The 20,966-nt window shown below is 52.0% G+C and overlaps 1 protein-coding gene across 4 annotated transcripts in view; it reads left to right on the top strand.

Moving 5' to 3' along the window:
* Nucleotides 1-20,966, top strand: part of PC (pyruvate carboxylase) — a 254,067-nt gene that overhangs the window by 190,487 nt on the left and 42,614 nt on the right. For all 4 annotated transcript variants that reach the window (XM_034776012.1, XM_034776013.1, XM_034776011.1 and 1 more), the window contains one exon: nucleotides 17,583-17,765. In XM_034776012.1, coding sequence (XP_034631903.1) covers nucleotides 17,583-17,765 — 183 coding nt within the window. The remainder of the gene's footprint in view (nucleotides 1-17,582; nucleotides 17,766-20,966) is intronic.

Here is a 20,966-nt window from a genome sequence, read left to right as displayed (position 1 = left end):
CAGCGGGGGAGGGGAGCAGGGTCGGAGCTCCAGACGAACAGCCGGCGATCTGTGAGTGCAGGGAGGGAGGGAGAGGAGGGGAGTGGTGTCAAGTTTCAGGAGGGGGAAGTGCAAGCAGGGCTCTGGCTCTGGCTTTTGGAGCACCGGCTGCTTTGTAAGCGTGCGCACACTCTGCATGGGAGGGGGGAGGAGGGGAAGTCCGGACATTGACAAATTCCCCCCGGACGCTATTTTTAACCCGAAAAAGCCGGACATGTCCGGGGGAATCCGGACGAATGGTAACCCTAACTTTACGATGTTCATCTATGTAGTTTCTCCACGAGAAGGTTAAGGTGTGACTTGGTCCCTGAATATAAGCACCTACTCAGGGAGGAGATTAATAGATTCCTAGCCTCTAAGGCCGGAAGGGGCCATTCGAAGGACCACTGTGATGGTCTAGGCCTGTGTTTAAGCACAACCAGTGTAAGTAGCTCCTGTTGCTACCCTGGATCTAAATCCGAGTTTTGCCAGAGCAGAGAGCAAGTATTAGACTTTGTCCCACAGTGCTCGTTTGCACTGTGCCATCTGTGAGGGTGGGGGACCAGCCTGTGTGTTACTGGAGTGTTGAGGCATCACTCAAAGAGAGGGGAGTTTTGCTTGAATGTGGTTTCAAAAATGTGCATCTGATTTTCCACCATCCCTTGTGGACCCCAGAACAGGTGATCACAGTAGCGGTTAATGTTTTCCATTAGCTCTTACTTTTAGGTTTCATTCTCTGCCTCATTTAGCTTGCTAATAGAAAGCCAAGCAGCCCAGGTGCCTGCAGCATGCTGTCAAGCGGAAGGCACAGAAGGCAGCTAGTGTGAGCAACGGAATCTCTGACGTTGACCTGTGTGTCATAAACTCTGTACTGCCAAGGACCGGGGTGATTCCCCTCTGTGCTTTGGGGGATTGTGAATCACACCTTCACTGTCATTGGGAAGTTCTGTGTGGTTATCAGAACCCAGGAGTTCTGCTTTCCAGTCCTCTCTGCCACTAGGCCTCTCTCCACTCCCAGAGTGGGGAACAGAGCCCAGGAGCCTTGACTCCCAGTGTAGTCCCTTAACCACTAAACCGGCCTGCCTTCCATCCCCAATAAAATGCTGTTGGAAGTAACTGTGAATGGAAAAATGCTGGGAGCTGTCCCGTGACCTAGCAATGTGACTCAACAGAGTAACTGCTAATTGCATTATTTACCCACTGCGGGGATTTGTTTGTCGATGAATTCGGGGAGAGACGCAATAACTCTTGGCAGGAACCACTGCCTCAGCACAATTGAGGTTAATTAGCGCTGATCTGTAAACTCCGAACCAGTCTCTAGCCCTGCCTGCTTCATGGAGATGAGAAACCCCAGCCCAGCCCCACTTACTGTTCTCGCAAGCTCCTGGCAAGAGAAAAAATCAGCGCTTTGCAAAATATAGGCTCTGTATCTACTGGCTGCTGCAGTGGTGTTTTACTGAACGATCCCAGTCACTTGCTTACTTTGGCCACTAGCCCCCTCTCCCTTTCCAGAGTAGAGGCTAGAATCCACCTGACTCCCAGCCACCCCTGCTCTAACCAATAGACCTTGATTTCCTCTCAGGGTTGGGAATAGACTCCAGGAGTCCACTGATTAGAGCCTGAGGATAGGCACTCAGGCTCTAATCAGTGGACCATACTGCCTTCCCACGGCCTAGAATAGAAGCCAGGAGTCCTGACTCCCAGCCCCTCCTCCTGCTCTGACCACAAGGTGACACTGCCTCCCAGAGCTGGGGCTAGAACCAAGGAGTTCTGACGCTCAACCCTTGCTCCTGCTCTAACCATTAAACATCACTCCTCTCCCAGAGCTAGGGGTAGAACCCAGGAATCCCAGATGTGAACCCTCCTCATTCTTTTAAAAAGGCTATGCCCGCTCTATTCCCATGTCCCGCTCCTCTCTCCCCACCCCATTTGCAAGGCCCTGCATTGCTCCATGCATGTCTTGTCCAGGGCAGCACTCCAGTTATATTGGCTTCCTGAACCTGTTATGAAATCCCCTCATTATGAGACTCATCTGTCTTTAGTTAATTCTGGGCTCAGTGATCTGTTCACAAGCTCCTGGGGGAGAACTTTAATTTTAAAGCTTGATTTTATTTAGATTTCCTTTATGTGGCAGGTATAGCCCAGTGTCTATCCTCTTCCAAGGGATCATTCAGAAATCCATCAATTTCAAGGCCAGAAGAGAGCATGAGATCATCCAGTCTGACCCCCTGCATAACCCAGGCCTGAGAATCCCCCCCAGCCACTCTTGCCGCCTGCCCCTGTCTGGTGGTCGAGCTACAGCTTTTAGAGAAACATTTGCTCTTGATTTAAAGCCTCCAAGTGATGGAGAATCCATCCTGATCCCGCGTCCGTTGTTCCAATGGTTAATCCACCTCTGTTAAAAATTTGTGCCGTATTTCTAGCCTGAATTTATCTTGAGTGGGAACTCTAGGAGCTACCATTATAATAATAACAACAATTAGATGTGTATTATTGTAGCACAGAGAAGGCTCGGTTGAGATTGGAGGGCTCCTATTTTCCACCACTGCACAGACCTCAACTGAAATCAGGGCCCCTTTGTGTCAGGAGCTGCAAAGACCCTGACCAAGGTTGGAGCTCCCACTGTGCCAGAAACTGGTTGGGAACTTTTTCACACAATATTTTTTATGAGAAAATACCAGTTTATCAAAACTAAAACTTTTCATGATACAGGGTCACTTTCAACCAAAATTGTGCCAGGCAGGTGTCTTAGGCCTGGCCTACACAGTTAGGTCGACATAAGGCAGCTTATGTCGATCTAGTTGTGTCAGTCAGTCAGTGTACACACTACAGCCTTGCTCCTGCTGATGTAAGTGCCCTACCACTCCGACATGATAACTCCACCTCCACGAGACGCGTAGGGCTTATGGCGGTGCAGTTAGGGTGACGTGATGGCCCTGTAGAGCAGGGGCAGGCAAACTTTTTGGCCTGAGGGCCGCATCGGGTTTCCAAAATTGTATGGAGGGCCGGTTAGGGGAGGCCGTGTCTCCCCAAACAGCCAGGCTTGGCCCGCCCCCACCCCAATCTGACCCCTCCTGCTTCTCACTCCCTGACAGCCCCCCCGGGACTCCTGCCCCATCCAACCCCCCCATTCCCTGTCCCCTGACAGCCCCAGGAACCTCTGTCCCTGACTGCCCCCCGCCACCCCATCTAATCCCCCTCTCCTTCCTGACTGCCTCCCTGGGACCCCTGCCCCATCCAACCACCCCTTCTCCCTGTCCCCTGACCACCCCGGCCTCATCCCCCCCGACCCCTGACCACCACCCCGAACTCCCCTGCCCTTATCCAACCCCCCCTTCTCCCTTACCACGCTGCCTGGAGCACTGGTGGCTGGCGGCGCTATAGCCACGCCGCCCGGCTGGAGACAGCCACGCCACCGTGCAGCACAGAGTACTGGGTCAGGCCCTCAGGGCCGGCTCCAGGCACCAGCCCAGCAAGCAGGTGCTTGGGGCGGCCAACGGAGAGGGGCGGCACGTCCGGCAATTCGACGGCGGGTCCCTCACTCCCTCTCAGAGCGAAGAACCAGCCGCCGAATTGCTGCTGAAGACTGAAGTGGCGGCGGTAGATCGCGGCGGCTTTTTTTTTTTTTTTTTTTGCTGCTTGGGGCGGCAAAAACCCTGGAGGCCCTGGCTCTGCAGCTGTGCTGCCCCAGGAGCTCGCAGCCCTCTGCCCAGAGCATTGCGCCGCCGGCGGGGCGAGCTGAGGCTGCGGGCGAGGGGGAACAGCAGGGGAGGGGCTGGGGGGCTAGCCTCCTGGGGCAGGAGCTCAGGGACCGGGCAGGAGGGTCCTGCGGGCCGTAATTTGCCCACCTCTGCTGTAGACACTGCTGGTTACTTATATCAGTATAAGTTGGCTCTCATTTATCGCTTATATCAGTTGGCTCTCATTCTTGTCAATTTCCCAGCTCCATGCTGGAACCATGAAGTTAACAAGAAAGCTACTCACAGCTTGGATCGTCTCCCTGGAATGGGTGCAGCGCTCCAGCTAGAGCCGGCTGCCTCCCAGGCTCCTGGCTCCCTGCTTCCAGCCGGGCTGCAGCCCAGGGTCCCTGCTCAGAGCCAGGCTGCCCCTGAGATCCTGGCTCCCTGCTCCCAGCCAGGTTGCTGCCTGGGCTTCCCCCTCCAAACTGCACCAAGGCTCCTGACCGGGAACGTGGCTGCCTCCCGGGCTCTCAGTTCCCAGCAGCCACTTGGGCTCTGTGTGTGGAGCTCCCCGCCTGCTGCTTTCTCATTTTTCCAGGAACATTTTCAGCAGGTGTTGGTTTCATTCCACATTGGAATGGAAACAACCGGTGAAACCTCACCATTTTTTGCAAAACGGATTCTTGTTGTCTGGCCAGCACTAGTCAGGACTCCGGGGTTCAGTTCACAGCTCTGGGAAGCAAGTGTGGGCTGATGGTTAGATGTACTCCTGGGTTCTGTGTCTAGCTCTGTTCTGATGTGTGACAAGTTCCTTTCCCTCTCCGTGCCTCAGTTTCCCCATCTGTAAAATGGGGATAATGATCCTGACCTCTTTAGTAGAGTGCTTTGAGATCTACCAATGAAAAATGCTATCAATGAAGTCAGTATTGTTATATTATTACAACACATTCCCTTCAGTTTGCATGTAAGTTATCCCTGTGCATAAAGCCAGCTCTCAGGTCCAAGCAAACACAGGTCTTTTTTTTCCATCTGGGATATAAAGAGCCAAAGCATCTCAGCTCTTTAATTATCCAGCAGGTTAAGGGAGCTGAGTCCCTTGCCGATGAGTCCTTCCGCCTGTCTCACTTAATTAGCTGCCTCCCATCTTCCCTTGTCAGTCTCATAAATAATATCCCTTTGTCAACTTCCTTTAAATCACTGAGATTTTTGGAGACAGCCAAGGAAAAATAGTTGCCTTGTAAGCACTTGAGACCACACCACAAGGGGAAGACAACTTTGTCTTCAGCTCGGAGAAGAATTGCAGTGTGTTCATAGAGTCTGAGGCCAGAAGTGACCGTTAAGATCATCCAGTCTAACCTCCTGTGCAACACAAGGCACGAGAGGGTCCCTCCGGCCCCCCAGGACTGAGCCCAGTCACTTGTGTTTGACTCAAGCGCCTGCCGGAAAGGCAGCCAGGCTGGATTTGAAGACGCCGAAAGATGGAGAATCCACTAGTTCTCTTGGGAGCTTGTTCCAATAATCACCATCACTGGTGTTTGATGCCTTGTTTCTCAGTGGCGCATGCCTGGCTTTAACTCCCAGCCATTGAGTCTTGTTCTGCCTCTCGCTGCTCTATTAAAGCGCCCTTTTGTACCTGGTGTTTTCTCCCCAGGAAGGTCCTTATGCACCGGAACCAAGTCACCCCTTGATCCTTTTGAGAAGCTGAACTGATTGAGCTCCTTAAGTCTCTGACTGTACGACACATTTCCCAGCCCTCAGGTCGTTTCTGGGGCTCTTCTCTGCTCTCGCCATAGATCCATAGATTTCAAGGCCAGCAGGGACCACTGTCATCCAGTCTGATGTTCTGTGTAACACAGGCCTGAGAATTTCCCCCAGCCATTTCTGCCTCCGCCCCAGATCAGGTGGTTGGGCTAGACCAGGGGTCGGCAACCTTACAGAAGTGGTGGGCCGAGTCTTCATTTATTCACTCTAATTTAAGGTTTCGCGTGCCGGTAATACATTTTACCTTTTTTAGAAGGTCTCTTTCTATAAGTCTATAATACAATAATAGTTTAGTTATATATGTAAAGTAAATAAGGATTTTAAAATGTTTAAGAAACTTCATTTAAAATTAAATTAAAATGCAGAGCCCCCCCGGACCGGTGGCCAGGACCCGGGCAGTGTGAGTGCCACTGAAAATCAGCTCGCGTGCCGCCTTCAGCACGCGTGCCATAGGTTGCCTACCCCTGGGCTAGACTCTGTCTGACAGAGAGAAGTCAAGTCTTGATTTGAAAACTCTGGCTGATGGAGAATCTACCCAGTCCCTAGGTCAGCTGTTAAAAATCTGCACCTTCTGTCTGGTCGCAATTTGTCCAGCTTCAGCTCCCAGCAACTGGGCCTCATTTCTGCCTTTGTCTGCCGCATTGAAGAGCCCTCTGCTCTCCCAGATCTCCCTGTGGAGGTGCTTATGGGCTGAGGTCAATAGCTAAACAGATCGAGCTCCCCAAACCTCAGATTTGTGTAGGTTCTCAGGCCAGAAGGGCCCCTGGTGATCATTTAGTCTGATCTCCTGAATAACACAGCCCATAGGACAGCCCTGGATTCATTCCTGGTTGAACTAGAGCAGATATTTTAGAAAAAAATCCAACCTTGAAGAATCCATCTCAGTCCTTGGTCAGTTGTTCCAATCGTCAGTTACCCTCATGGGTAAAAATGTACATCTTTTTTCCAGTCTGAATTTGTCCAGCTTCAATTTCCAGCCCCTGGACTTCGTTAGACCTTTGGCTGCCAGACTGAAGAGCCCCCTATTATCACGTTTCTGTTCCCCGTGTATGTGCTTACAGTCTAAGTTCCCTACCAAGGGCCATGCAGGTGTGCAGCCACAGCCTGGACTGGAGAGGCACCTCTCCCCCAGCCCCGGGACTGCCACGGTGGGGAGAGGCGCTCTCTTCCAGCCACAGGCTGCTGCGGCGGGAGAGGACTGTGGGGAGTCCTCTCTCCCCGCCGCAGCCCCAGGGCAGCCTGCACCCCAAACTCCTAATCCCCAGCCCCACCCCAGAGCCTGTACCCCCAGCCAGAGCCCTCACCCCCCGCCGCATCCCAACNGGCCCCACCCCAGAGCCTGTACCCCCAGCCAGAGCCCTCACCCCCCGCCACATCCCAACCCTCTGCTCCAGCCCTGAGCCCCCTCCCACACTCCAAACCCCTCGGCCCCGCCCCTGCCACACATCACCTCCATATTGGTGCACATAATAAAATTCATTCTGCACATGGATGTATAAAATTAGAGGGAACACTGCTTACAGACTGGGATCAAGTCACCCTCAACCTTAAATAGAGTGAGCTCCTGGAGTCTCTTGCTATAAGGCATGTTTCCCAGTCCTGGAATCATTCTCATGGCTCTTCCCAATCAGACCCCTCTCAGTTTAGCAACCTCCTTCTTGAACTGGGGACACCAGAACTGGGCACAGGATTCCAGTAGCAGTCACAGCAGATGTTTTCTAGACCTCGTCATTCTAGTGGCTTTTTGTCAGACCCCCTCTGCAATGTGTTGACACCAGAACGAGATGCAGTATCCCAGTCATGGTGTCCCAGCAGGCGTGGACGGGGTGAAATCACTTTCTGGGACCTGAGGCAGTAGCTGCCAGAGGGAAATCCCAGCAAATTCCTTTAGAGAGAGAAGCGGATGTGTTTCATGGTGGCTCTCCTTCTGGTGTGTGTGTTTCATTGTGGGACATCATGACAGGTGGATTCTCCATCCCGTGAAATTTCTAAAGCAAGACCAGACATCTGTCTAAAAGCTGCACTCTAGCTCGACCACCAGATCTGGGCTGGAGGCAGGACCGGCTAGAGCGTGATTCTCAGGCCGGTGGTATGCAGAAGGTCAAACTGCCTATGAGAATGTTTGGGATCTTCTCCTGGAGTTACTTCAAAGTCAACTTTCATACACAGATGATGGGTCCAGGGGATTTAACTGGGAGTGAAGGGATAAAATTGAGTCAAGGGAGGATTTAGGCTGGAAAAACTTCCTCTCAATCAGGGTCTGTTGAGCACCCAGCCCAAGGGGGGCCCCCCCAGTCTCTGTTGGGAACTACGTAGAGCCGTCACAAAGGGGGCCCTGATCTCTGTTGGGGTCTGTGCAGCACCCAGAACAAGGGAGGCCCCAATCTCAGTTGAGGTCTGTGTAACACCAGGCACAAACGGGGTCCTGATCTCTGTTGGCGTCTATGCAATGCGCAGCACAGTGGGTCCCTGATCTCAGTGGGAGCCTCTAAGCACTACTGTAATACATCTAATAGCAGCAGGGCACATTTTCCCCATGAACTCATGGCTGTGGCTTTTAATAGTAGCTATTACAAGCATCTAATTTTGATAAAAAAACAGGTTTATCAAGAGACGAAGCCACGCTCTTAGCTGAGGTTTCAGGTGATGGATCCCAGGCTGGAGCAGCTGTATTTATAGCCCAGTAACTAACCTATGCAGAGAGTTCCTGGCCAACTGACCATTAATCATTAAGGCACATTTGTAATTCGCACACACACAGCTAGGTTAAGGTAAGGAGGAGTGTTAATAAATATCCATTACTTGGGAACACCATCACTGGAGCGCTGCAGGGCAGACAGTGGGTTCTAGTGGGTTGGGCACTGGGCAGGGTGCCAGGACGCCTGAGCTGTATTCCTGGCTGTGCCGCTGATCTATTGTATTGGGGCACAGGACTCCTGGGTTCCATTCCTGGCTGTGCCACTGATCTATTGTATTTAGGGTTCAGGACTCCTGGGTTCCATTCCTGGCTGTGCCACTGATCTATTGTATTTAGGGTTCAGGATGCCGGGGTTCCATTCCTGGCTGTGCCACTGATCTATTGTGTTGGGGCGCAGGACGCCTGGGTTCCATTCCTGGCTGTGCCGCTGATCTATTGTATTTAGGGCGCAGGATGCCTGGGTTCCGTTCCTGGCTGTGCCGCTGATCTATTGTATTGGGGCGCAGGATGCCTGGGTTCCGTTCCTGGCTGTGCCGCTGATCTATTGTATTGGGGCGCAGGATGCCTGGCTTGCATTGCTGGCTGTGCCACTGATCTATTGTATTGGGGCGCAGGATGCCTGGGTTCCATTCCTGGCTGTGCCGCTGATCTAGTATGTTGGGGCGTAGGGCACCTCGGAAGGGACCTGCCAATATACTGGATAACAATAAGCCAGTGGCAGAGCCAGGGATAGAACCCAGGCATCCTGCAACACACTGCAGTGCCCCCAGACTACACTGGCCACAGCCTCCCAGCAGGTTAAGCCAGAACCGCTGCCTACCCCACAAACACACTGTAACCTTTCCCGCCCCCACCCCCGCTGAACTGCGGGAGCGGGGCTGTCTCATGCCATCACCCCAGCCTTCTGTTCGCACCCAGGGGCACCCTCCTGCCCCAGCGCCCAGCCCTCCCGGCTCCCTCGGAGGGGTGTGAACTGAGCACCATCCTTGTGCATCTGTCTCCCCGCACTCTCCAGCCCAGCTGCTCCTAGGCATGAGGGTGATACATCCCAGCCTGTTAGCTGTTGAGCGAGGGACATTAGGCCTGGCTGGTAGCTTTAATCAGTCCTCCCCTCCACCCCCCATGCCAGGAGAGAGTGCAGCAAAGAGACATGGAGGACCCCTGTAGCCATGTCCCACACCTGGGGGGGGAAAGAGGTCTCCTCTCTCCTTCCGCCCCCCACAGCAGCAGGGATCCCCCCAAGAGTCACTCCGGGCATTGAGACACATGGATCCCCTGTGACTCCTACTCCCTTGCCACCTCCCTGTGCTGTGGCCATGCCCCACTCCTGCCAGGGTCCCCTCAGCCCCACAGCTGCAGCAATCCCTTCCCTTTGAAATTCACTTCCCCACAAGCCGTATGTCTCTGTTGGGTTGGGGACGGCTGCCTCACACACAGAGCTGCCCTGCTCCCAAGGACCCCCTGAGCAACAGGGCTGGGAGTTCACACCCTATTGAGATACCCAGGGCAGCTCCCCCTTCTTGGAGCTATGGGTTCAGGCTCTCTGCAGCCTCAGGCAGTGTCGCTGTGTCAGTTACGTTCGGGACAGCTCCCTCCTCTCAGAGCGATGGGCTCAGGCTCTCCGCAGACACGGGCAGTGTTGCTGTGTCAGTTATGTTCGGGGCAGCTCCGTCCTCTCAGAGCGATGGGCTCAGGCTCTCTGCAGATTCAGGCAGGCATCTCCTCATTGGGTACAGTCAGGTCCCATTTTCTAGCTTTTCTCCCCAAACTTTAGCATAAAACACTGACTTCTTTAGAATAGAAGCTGCAGTTCTGGAGAATAGGTTTTAGCCTTGATTGTGCCTATGCACCAGAGGGCAGAGTTGAGGTTGTGCATATCGTAGGAATAACTGAAACATGGTGGAATGGCAGTCACGACTGGAACACAGGTATGGAGGGGTATGCGCTGTTTAGGAAAGACCGGGATAAAGGTAAAGGGGGGGGGGTGGCATTGTATGTCAATAGTGAAATAAGCTGTAAAGAAATAATAGTGGATGGAATAGATAATACAGAGTCCGTCTGGGCAATACTCAAGCTGGGTAAAAGTACTACTAGAGCCTCTCCGGGGATAGTGCTTGGGGTGTGCTATAGACCGCCGGGATCGACCCAGGATATGGATAAGGAATTGTTTAATGTATTAAGGGAGGTAAATACTAATAGAAACTGTGTCATTATGGGGGACTTTAACTTCCCGGATATAGATTGGGGAACAAACGCTAGTAGCAATAATAGGGCTCAGATGTTCCTAGATGTGCTTGCGGATCAATTCCTTTATCAAGTGGTAGCTGAGCCGACGAGGGGGGAGGCCATTTTAGATTTGATTCTGGTAAGTAGTGAGGACCTTGTTGAGGAAGTGGTAGTGGGGGACAACTTGGGCTCCAGTGATCATGAGCTAATTCGCTTTAAACTAAATGGAAAGAGTACCAGAATTAAGTCAAAGACTAGGGTTTATAATTTTAAAAAGGCCAATTTTAACAAATTAAGGGGACTGGTAAGGGAAGTGGATTGGGCAAACGTATTAAGGGACCTAAAGGCAGAAGAAGCCTGGGATTACTTTAAGTTAAAGATGCAAGAGCTGTCAGAGGCCTGTATCCCCAAAAAGGGAAAAAGATTACTAAGCAAGAGACTTAGACCGAGCTGGATGAGCGACCGGCTGAAAGGGGCGATTAGGAAAAAACAGAAAGCGTACAAAGAGTGGAAGAGGGGAGGGATCAGTAAGGAAACTTACCTTAGCGAAGTCAGAGAATGTAGAGATAGAGTGAGAAAGGCCAAAGGCCAGGAAGAGTTGGACTTAGCGAGGGGAATTAAAAGTAATAGTAAGAGGTTTTACAGCCATATAAATAGGAAGAAAGCAAAGAAAGAAGAAGTGGGACCGCTGAAGACTATAGCCGGAGAGGAGATTAAAGATAATCTAGGCATGGCGCAATATCTCAATGAATATTTTGCATCGGTGTTTAATGAGGCCAATGAAGGTATTAGGGATACTAGCACCGTTACAGAGGGGCATACGGGATGGGGGATTACTGCATCCGAGGTAGAAACAAAACTAGAACGCCTTAATGGGACTAAGTCGGGTGGACCGGACGATCTTCATCCGAGAATATTGAAGGAATTGGCGCGGGAAATAGCAGGCCCATTAGCGACTATATTTAATGAATCTGTAAACTCGGGGGTAGTCCCGTTAGACTGGAGAATAGCCAATGTGGTTCCTATTTTCAAGAAAGGGAAAAAAAGTGACCCGGGTAACTATAGGCCTGTTAGTTTAACATCAGTAGTGTGCAAGGTGCTGGAGAAGATTCTGAAAGAGAAACTAGTTGAGGACCTTGAAGTTAATGGCAAATGCGATAAATTACAGCATGGTTTTACGAAGGGCAGATCGTGCCAAACGAATCTGATCTCCTTCTTTGAGAAAGTAACGGACTTATTAGATAAGGGAAATGCGGTGGACCTAATTTACCTGGATTTCAGTAAAGCGTTTGATACAGTACCCCATGAGGAACTATTGGTTAAAATGAAAAACATGGGGATCGATATGAAAATCCAGAGGTGGATAGGGAATTGGTTAATGGGGAGAATGCAGCGGGTCGTATTAAAGGGTGAATTGTCGGGTTGGAGGGAGGTTACTAGTGGAGTGCCTCAAGGTTCGGTTTTGGGACCCATCTTATTTAATCTATTTATAACTGACCTCGGGACAGATTGCAAGAGTGGTCTGATAAAGTTTGCGGATGATACGAAGGTGGGAGGAGTTGCAAACTCGGAGGAGGATAGGGATACTCTGCAGGGAGACTTGAATGAGCTTGTGAATTGGAGTATTAGAAATAGGATGAAATTTAATAGTAAAAAGTGTAAGGTTATGCACTTGGGGACGAATAATAACAATTTTAGTTACAAGATGGGGACGCATTGGTTAGAAGTAACGGAAGAGGAGAAGGACCTAGGGGTCCTTGTGGACCGCAGGATGACTATGAGTCGGCAATGTGACGTGGCGGTGAAAAAAGCCAATGCGGTCTTGGGATGTATTAGGCGAGGTATATCTAGTAGAGATAGGGAGGTCCTGCTTCCGTTGTATAAGGCGCTGGTGAGACCTCATTTGGAGTACTGTGTGCAGTTCTGGTCTCCAATGTTTAAAAAAGATGAACTCAAACTGGAACGGGTGCAGAGAAGGGCGACTAAGATGATCAGAGGAATGGAAAACCTGTCGTATGAAAAGAGATTAGAGGAGCTTGGGTTGTTTAGTCTGACAAAGCGAAGGCTGAGGGGGGATATGATTGCTATCTTTAAATATATCAGAGGGGTTAATACAAGGGAGGGAGAGGAATTATTCCAGTTTAGTACTAATGTGGACACGAGAACGAATGGATACAAACTGGCCGGGGGAAAGTTTAGGCTAGAAATTAGACGAAGGTTTCTGACCGTCAGAGGGGTGAAATATTGGAACGGCCTTCCGAGGGAAACGGTAGGGGCGACGGACCTGTCTGGTTTTAAGATTAAGTTGGATAAGTTTATGGAGGGAATGGTTTAATGATAAAACATAGTAGCCAAGGAAAACCAAGCAATGGTACATGAACAACATAATGGCCAACAAGGGTCAGGCTAGAGACTCTTGCCTATATGCTCGGGGTATTACTGATCGCCATATTTGGGGTCGGGAAGGAATTTTCCTCCAGGGTAGATTGGCCGAGCCTCTGGAGGTTTTTCGCCTTCCTCCGCAGCATGGGGCAGGGATCACTAGCAGGAGGGTCTCAGCCGATTGAAATCACTAAAACACAGGACTGGGGACTTCAACGGTAGAGTACAGGGAAGGGTCTTGCGGCCTGCAGCATGCAGGGGGTCAGACCAGATGATCATAATGGTCCCTTCTGACCTTAATGTCTATGAGTCTATGAGTCTATGTGTCTTAAAAGGATGCTACCAGACCCTGGCCAAGATTAGTGCCCCATTGTGCTGGGCACTGCATCGACATACAGTGAGAGACAGGAGCACACGGTGGGAATAGACAGAGGGTGGAAGGGGAAACTGGCACAGAGAAGTGAAAGGACTTGCCCAAGGTCACATAGCGAGTCAGCTGTGGAGCTGGGAAGGGATCCCAGTTGTCTTGAGTGCCCAGCTCTGTGGCTGGGAGGGGAGACTGCCACAGAGAGGGGAAGTGAAGTATCTAAGGTCACACAGCAGGTCAGCAGCAGAGCTGGGAACAGAACCCAATTGTTTGGCATCCCAGCCCCCCCTGCTTTAACCACTACACCCCACTCTCCTCCCAGAGCTGGGGCAGAACCCAGGAGTCTTGACTCCTTCTCCAGTGTCCTAACCTGGATCTCTCAGTCTCTCCTTTGACCTCCCGCACTGGCTGCCTGTCTCAGCTGCACCAGAGTAGCAGAGAGAGACTCTAGCTGGCTCTCGGTGCCGTATGTCCAAAGCCACGTAGGGGCCTTGCAGCCCGGACCCTTTGGGAGGAGGCACGCTGCATCAGGCAAGGGGAGAGGATGGCTCTGAGTCTCAGGTGCTCTCCTGAGCTGCAGAGAGCCCCAGGGCAGCTGTGTGAGGGCTGAGACCGCAGCTGGCTCCCCAGGAACATATGGCCCTGGAATTCCAGTGGGTAGAATCCCTCCTGCTCACATGGGATTAGCTAGCCCAAGGGCCAGCCCAGCTGGAGTGGGTGAGCATTCTATGCCCCACTCCTTGCACCACAGCGCCCCCTACTGAGCCTCCCACAGCCCCCGTCTCCCAGCCGGACCCTGCCAGGCACGTGGGATGCATCAGCATTGTGGCAGGCGTGTACGACTCAGATACCATCAGGGAGCCGCGAAAGAAAGCGAGCCAGGGCGGGTTGGCTACGGGAGCTGGGGGTGGGAGCCCTCTTTTTGGCTCAACTCCCACCCCCATGCATCCTCATGCGTGTCAGTCAAAGGGCTGGTTGCCCACAGGGAGTGGGTTTTAATAAGCATCGACGCTGTGAATATATCTGCACAGAGACAATGAAATTGAGGGGAGGGGAATTGCTGACATGCAGGGAAGAGACAGTCCCTGTGCTCTAGACCCCACTCCCATCCCAGAGCTGGGGGATAGACCCCAGGAGTCCTGGCTCCCAGCTCCTCTGCTCTAACTGCTAGACACCACGCCCCTGCCAGAGCTGGGATAGAACCCATATCTCAGTGAGTTGCTTATTCACCACACAGCCAGCTGGGGCTTGAACACCACGGGGACTAGAACCGTCGATCCATACACAGAGAGAGCGAGGCCTAGAAGGAGAGAGCACGGACTAGAACCCATGACCCATGCACAGAGAGCAGGGACTAGAACCCACAACCCACCAACGGAGAGAGCAGGGACTAGAACCCACGACCCACGCACGGAGAGAGCAGGGACTAGAACCCACGACCCACGCACGGAGAGAGCAGGGACTAGAACCCACGACCCACGCACAGGGAGAGTGGGGCCTAGAACCCATGACCCATGCACGGAGAGAGCAGGGACTAGAACCCATGACCCATGCACGGAGAGAGTGGGGCCTAGAACCCATAAGCCACCAACAGAGAGAGCAGGGCCTAGACCCCTTGTCCGTTAGCTCCACAGCCACTTGAACCCAAAGTGACCCTTAGCCAGTGCAGGAAAAGTTCTCTTACTCACTTTGTCAGAGCAGGGATGGGAGCCAGAACTCCTGGATTCTATCCCCAACTCTGGCAGTGGCATGGGGTCTAGTGGGTAGAACAAGTGGAGTAGGGTGTCGGGACTCCTGCATTCTGTTCCCAGGGCAGCTCACCTGCTTGGAGCGATCGGGTCAGGCTCTCTGAAGACTCAGGCAGGCGTCAGTCACGAGTTCCAGCTTTTGTGCCCAACCAAAAGGGTTAGAAACTCATTTTATTTTTCAGTGGAAGCTGCGATCTGCCACAGTTACGTCACTCCAGGAGCTGGCACTCTTTGCTCAGGCCAGCCTTGCACACGGCCCCATGCTGCAGCCCACTGGGGAGAGTTGGGAAGATCTCTCACAAGCTGCTGCAGTCAGAGCCAGAAGCCCCCGGGAGCTAGACGTTTGCGCTGCATCTGATTTAACTTTCACCCTATGTCATCCCATGTCAGGTTATTGTGATGGCAGCCTGACAGCTGTCAATCACAGGCAGGGAATGACAGGAGCCTGTCTGAAGTCTGGCTTGCACTTTAACCCTTTGGCTGCCAGCAGACTCTGCAGGCATCTCACCTTGGGTTATTGCCTGGGTTTTAGAATCGGGTGGGAGGACGGGAGGGATCGCAGTTCCAGGACTCCTGGGTTCTAGCCCCATCTCTGAGATCTGGCGGTTAGAGCAAGTGGGGCTGGGAGTCCTGCTAACAGTGGAGCTAAATAATAGACGTGAGGTTGGACTGGATCCAGGGAAAGACCTTGGATCCCTTTCTGCGCGCCCCTGACCCAGCCAGTCCCCCTCCAGTAACGTGTGGAAAGGCTCCTCCACTGTAGAAACAAGTAAACAGCTTTAATCGTCCTCTGACAAGGAGCCCAATTAAGGAGCATTTGTAAGCAAACCCCCCAGCTTCGTCCTTGTTTATTGTTCTGATTTATTAGCTTCATTAGCAGCAAAAGGGAGAGGCTGGAGGTTGCTGGGGCATGAATTATTCCAGCTGCTAGACATGCTGCCCCGAAATCCAAGGAGTTCCTATGAAAAATCCTTCCCTTGCTTTCAGAAGGAAAAATCCCAAAGACCCAACAAGTCATCTCACATCACCACAACTCACCCTGCACAACAGGGGCCCTGATCTCAGTTGGGGTCTGTGCAGCGCCTGGCACAATGGGGCCCTGATCTCGGTCGGGGTCTGTGCAGCGCCTGGCACAATGGGGCCCTGATCTCAGTCAGGGTCTGTGCAGGGCCTGGCATAACAGGGCACTGGTGGGAAACATTTCCTGGAGAACACCTAACCTTCTGAAATATTTCAATGAGAAAAAAATTGGATTTTCTGCAGGAATCTCAATATGAGAAATGCTCATTTTTTCCTTCCCCCTTCACACTTATTAAAAATCATTTTTCTTCTTTTTTCCAATGAGGGGCAAATTAAAAAGGGGAGTGAACTCCTGTTTTACTTAGATTGGAAGCTCCTTGGGGCAGGGACCATCTTTGTCCTGTGTCTGTACCGCACCTAGCACAGTGGGGGCCTGGTCCGTGGCATCACTGCAATACAAATAATAATATTACGTCAAGGCGGCTGGAAAATGTTGTCCAAGCCCGAGCTTTCCTGCAGCAAAACGGCCATTTCAGCCAAGCTGCATTTCCCAAGAAGAAAATTTCTTGTGGGAATAATATCTGCAGCTTTAATAATTGTCCCTTCTAACCTCTCTTAAAATCACTGCTAAAAAGGAAAGACCCTGTATCACAATTCCCCACTTCCCTGCATCCCCCGCCCTGGGACCAGATTGGAGCCAGCACCCCCTGGAGGGGAAAGACCCAGTGTCCAATTCCCCACATCCCTGAGCTAGCCAGTCCCTGCACACTGGGGCCACATCGGAGTCAATGCCCCCTAGAAGGGAAAGGCCCCATATCATATCCCCCCTCACCCCACTCCTGTTTGATGCAGACCCCATTTAGCATCCCAGCTCTCTTACCCCCTGAGCCAGCCAGTTTCCCCAATCTAGGGCACAAGCCAGCAGTGATATGCTTTGGGGGATGGGGGGGCACTTCCCTGTTCTCCATAAGCTTTCATGAGCAACTGTTTCTGGAGACTGGGTTTGAAGGTCCAGTGATGTGATCCAGGCTGGCAAATGCTGTGGCTGTGCTGTGTGTGTCTAAAGGGGCACTGTCAGGTTGGCTTAGCTTTCCCCTGAGCCTAAGCATGATTGAAACGTCACTGTGCATATAGATCTGTGGTGGGGGGTTTTTCATCCTCCCTCTGTAAACAGTGTTTTCTTTGGAGTTCCCCAGGGGAATTTTCAGACTGAACCTCCCAGCCTCAGACCAGGGCTTCAGACTAAAAAATGAAACTGACTAGAAATACAAATTGAAACTGACCGGGCTGGTTGCGCTGCCCCAACTGAGCATCAAAAAAGGCAACAAGCAGCATTGACAAGGGAAAGCTCATTTGTTCTGATTGTTTATATTGCTGTAGCACCTGGAGGACCCAACTGAGCGCCTGGCATAATGGGGGCACTGATCTCAGTCGGGGTCTGTGCAGCGCCCGCACAATGGGGACCCTCATCTCAGTCAGGGTCTGTGCAGTGCCTGGCCCGGGGGGGCCCTGATCTCAGTTGGGGACTGTGCAGCACCTGGCACATTGGGATCCCAATTTCAGTGGGGTCTGTTCTACCCCATCACAACACTGCCCCATCTGAATTGCTGCTACCATAGCATTTGTAATGAGAGAGCAGAATCATAACCTCAAGCTTCTTTTCTCCTGTATCCCTCATGCAGGTTTTCCGAAGCGGGGAGGGCATGGGTATCCGTCTGGACAGCGCTTCCGCCTTCCAGGGGGCTGTCATCTCCCCTCACTATGATTCCCTGCTGGTCAAGGTGATTGCCCATGGGAAGGACCACCCCACGGCTGCCTCCAAGATGAGCCGAGCCCTGGCCGAGTTCCGCATCCGAGGCGTCAAGGTAGGAGAGGCTGAGCGAGCCCTGATGCGTTTTGCAGGGGCCTCTGCTGGGAACTGTGGGCAGTAGCCAGTAGGGAGTGTTCTGGTGTGGTGGAGGGGCAGGGTGGGGACAGGAGGTGGTTCTGCAGCCTGCAGTGTGGGCTGCATCCTCTGGTGGTAGCCAGAGGTACTACACCCCGTGGTGTGCAATTAGTGCTTCTGGTTTTGGGGATGTATTAATTTCATTTTCAGGATTTATTTTTATCAATTTTTGAGTTTTATGCAGCTGTCCAAAAAAATTTTCAGGGCTTCCTCTATGGATATACTGTGATGAGTAATGTATATTGTATAAACTACTCATTACAGTAGAATATACAATGATGGGTAATCGCCATGTAATATTCCCTAGTGCGCTTTAAGGTAGTACTGTTTCAAACTGCACTACTTTAAAGCACACTTGGGAATCTTTCGTGCACACCAGCAGGGTCTACACGGACCAATTAATGTGCGAGACAATAGTTCTTTTTGAAATTACCTCCCCGTAGTCTGCATTAACTGCTCTGTGTAGACAAGCCCTTAGATACAAGTAACCATTTCTGGTGATTTTCCAGTGTTTATTGAATAAACACTGATTTCTCTCCCTCTTTTTTTTTCCTTTTGTATTGTGGTGTTTTATTGATTTAAACCTAAAATCTGAAGTCCTTATATATAATGCACCCCCCAGTGGTGGCAGATGGTACTGCACCCAGCAGTGATCAATGCAACCCCTGATGGTAGCAGGAAGTAGTACACCCTGCAGTGCTTAATCAACTCCCAGGTTCTGGCAGGAAGTACTACACTACACTTTGCAGTGGTCAATGCATCCCCCAGTGGTGGCAGGAGGTAGTACACCCTGCCTCCCCCCGGTGGTAGCCAGAGGAACTACACCCTGCATCCCCTGATTGTAGCCAGAGGTATTACACGCTGCAGTAGAGTGGGGCAGAGCTGAATCAGCCCCATCCCTGCCTGTGTTCCCTGGCCCGATCCTCTTCCCTCTGCTGCATGCAGACCATATGCTTCAGAATCCCCCCTGGTGGCCTCTGTGTATAATGCAACCTCTGGGGGGTTAGAGGCGGACAAGGTCCCCAATGCTGGCAAGAGGTTCTGCACCCTGCATTCCAGCCAAACAATGCAGCCCCCAGTGGCAGTAGGAAGCACTGCACTTTCAAGCTCTCCCCCCCACCACACACACACACACCAACTGTGATATTAGTGGTGGGTCAGAGGCGGCCCTGCACTGCCTGTCAGTCAGACAATCCCTCCGGGCTTGGTGTGAGCTAGTTCCAGCGCTGCTTGTTCTGATAGGATAGCAACATATGGTGCTGGTCATGGTGGCGTTCAGGAGAGCCAGCTGGTGGCCTTATGTTCGGTGTGCAGAGGAAGAGGGGCATTGCTCAGGTATTGGTTGGAGGGGCAGGGCAGCACTGCAGAGCCGGAGGTTTGCTGTGATTACAGTGGTGGTGTCCCTGGGGGGACGTCCTCATTAGCTTAGGCTGTCAACAGGTTGGCATTACCTACAGAAAAGCCAGCGGCCCTCACCCCCTCTCCATCATCCCCAAGGAGAGGGGTCTGAATTAACTCTGACCTTTGGGCCTGATCCTGTATTTGGATCCTGACCCCACCCTCTGGAGCAGGATTGGGACCCCAGAATGGTGGGGGATCAGCCCTCTTTGAGTATGGTTTTATTCAGGTGTTGGTGTGGGGCTCTCTTCCTGTTTATGGGGCATCTAATAGGGGGGTGAATAAAGGTGCCTCCCCCTTGGTCAGTTACCTCATTGCTGTCTCCTGCCCCTTGTGGCTAGAGAGCATTAGTCCTTGGTATTTAGGGCAACAGCCCTGTTCTTTCAATGATGTTTGGACCCAAGGGCTGGAAGGTGGGGGGCGGGGATGGAGAACTGAGCGCAAACAAGCCATCTCAGTGGGAATGTCTAGTCTGATTGCTCCTTTGCATTGCTGGAGGATCCATTCCCTTGCATGCTCTCCAAAGAACCTCTTTGCTCCTTGGGATCCCTGCTATATCAGAGCAGGGGTCTGGTGGGAGAGCCATCCACTCCTGTGGGGTGTATGCACACCACCCGCTGCACATGAGCTCCCAGTGCAACACAGTGGCTAAGAGATCTAATGGGATGCTGGGGGGTGGGGGGATGAGCAGGGGGATACCAACTGGGACCAGGGAGGGAATATAGCCTCTGTAGAGAACCCAGTGGGTCACTCCAGATTGGTACCAGGAGGAGAGCAGAATCCAACCCAATGTATCAGAGAGGCACAAAATGATTGTGTCAATTTGAGTAAATAAAGCATGTTGGGGGGATGGGGGACTGTACCTGTTGATGTATTAACAGGGGACTCTCAAGTAGCATTAGGGAGGTATTATTACCTCTGTATGTGGCAGTGGTGCGACTGCTGTTGGAATCCTGCGTCCAGTTCTGGTGCCCACAATTCAACAAGGAGGTTGATAAATTAGAGAGGGGTCAGAGAAGAGCGAGAATGATTAAAGGGTTGGAAAACGTCCCTTAGATGGGAGACTCCATCTGTTTGGCTTAACAAAGAGAAGGTTAAGGGGTGACTTGATCCCAGTCTGCATGGGGAACAAATATTTGATACTGGGCTCTTCAGTCTGGCAGCTGAAGGTCTAACAAGAGCCAGTGGCTGGAAGTTGAAGCTGGACAAATTCAGACTGGAACTAAGGCCCAAATTTTCACCACTGAGGGGAATTCACCAGGAGAACAACTTCCCAAGGGCTGGGGTGGATTTGCCATCACTGGCAGTGTTTAAATCAAGATGGGCTGTAGTTCAGCCAGGAATTAATTCAGGGCAGGCGTGTGGCCTGTGTTAGGCAGGAGATCAGATGATCACAGTCGTCCCTTCTGGCCTGCTGGTCTATGAATGCTGGGAGCAGAGGCTCCAGAAAGTGGTCCTGGTGGAACGCAGCTGACCCAGTTGTGATGCTCCCAGTGTGGTGTGGCGCTGAGGTTGGACACAATCCTGGGGCAAACCGGCAGGGAGGTGGCATGACATCTGTATGCAGCATCAGTGCCTGAGATGCTGCATCCAGCTCTGGGGTGCGCACTTCAAAACATCACAGAGAAAGAGCCACAAGAACAAGCCAAGGAATGGGAAACCCTGAGACAGGACAGGAACCTGGTTCTATTCTCAGTTCTGCCACTGATTCAGGCAGGTCCTG

This window comes from Trachemys scripta, chromosome 7 (genome assembly GCF_013100865.1).
Source record: "Trachemys scripta elegans isolate TJP31775 chromosome 7, CAS_Tse_1.0, whole genome shotgun sequence".
NCBI lineage: Eukaryota > Metazoa > Chordata > Testudines > Emydidae > Trachemys > Trachemys scripta.
This window is presented reverse-complemented; position numbering and strand designations above follow the sequence as displayed.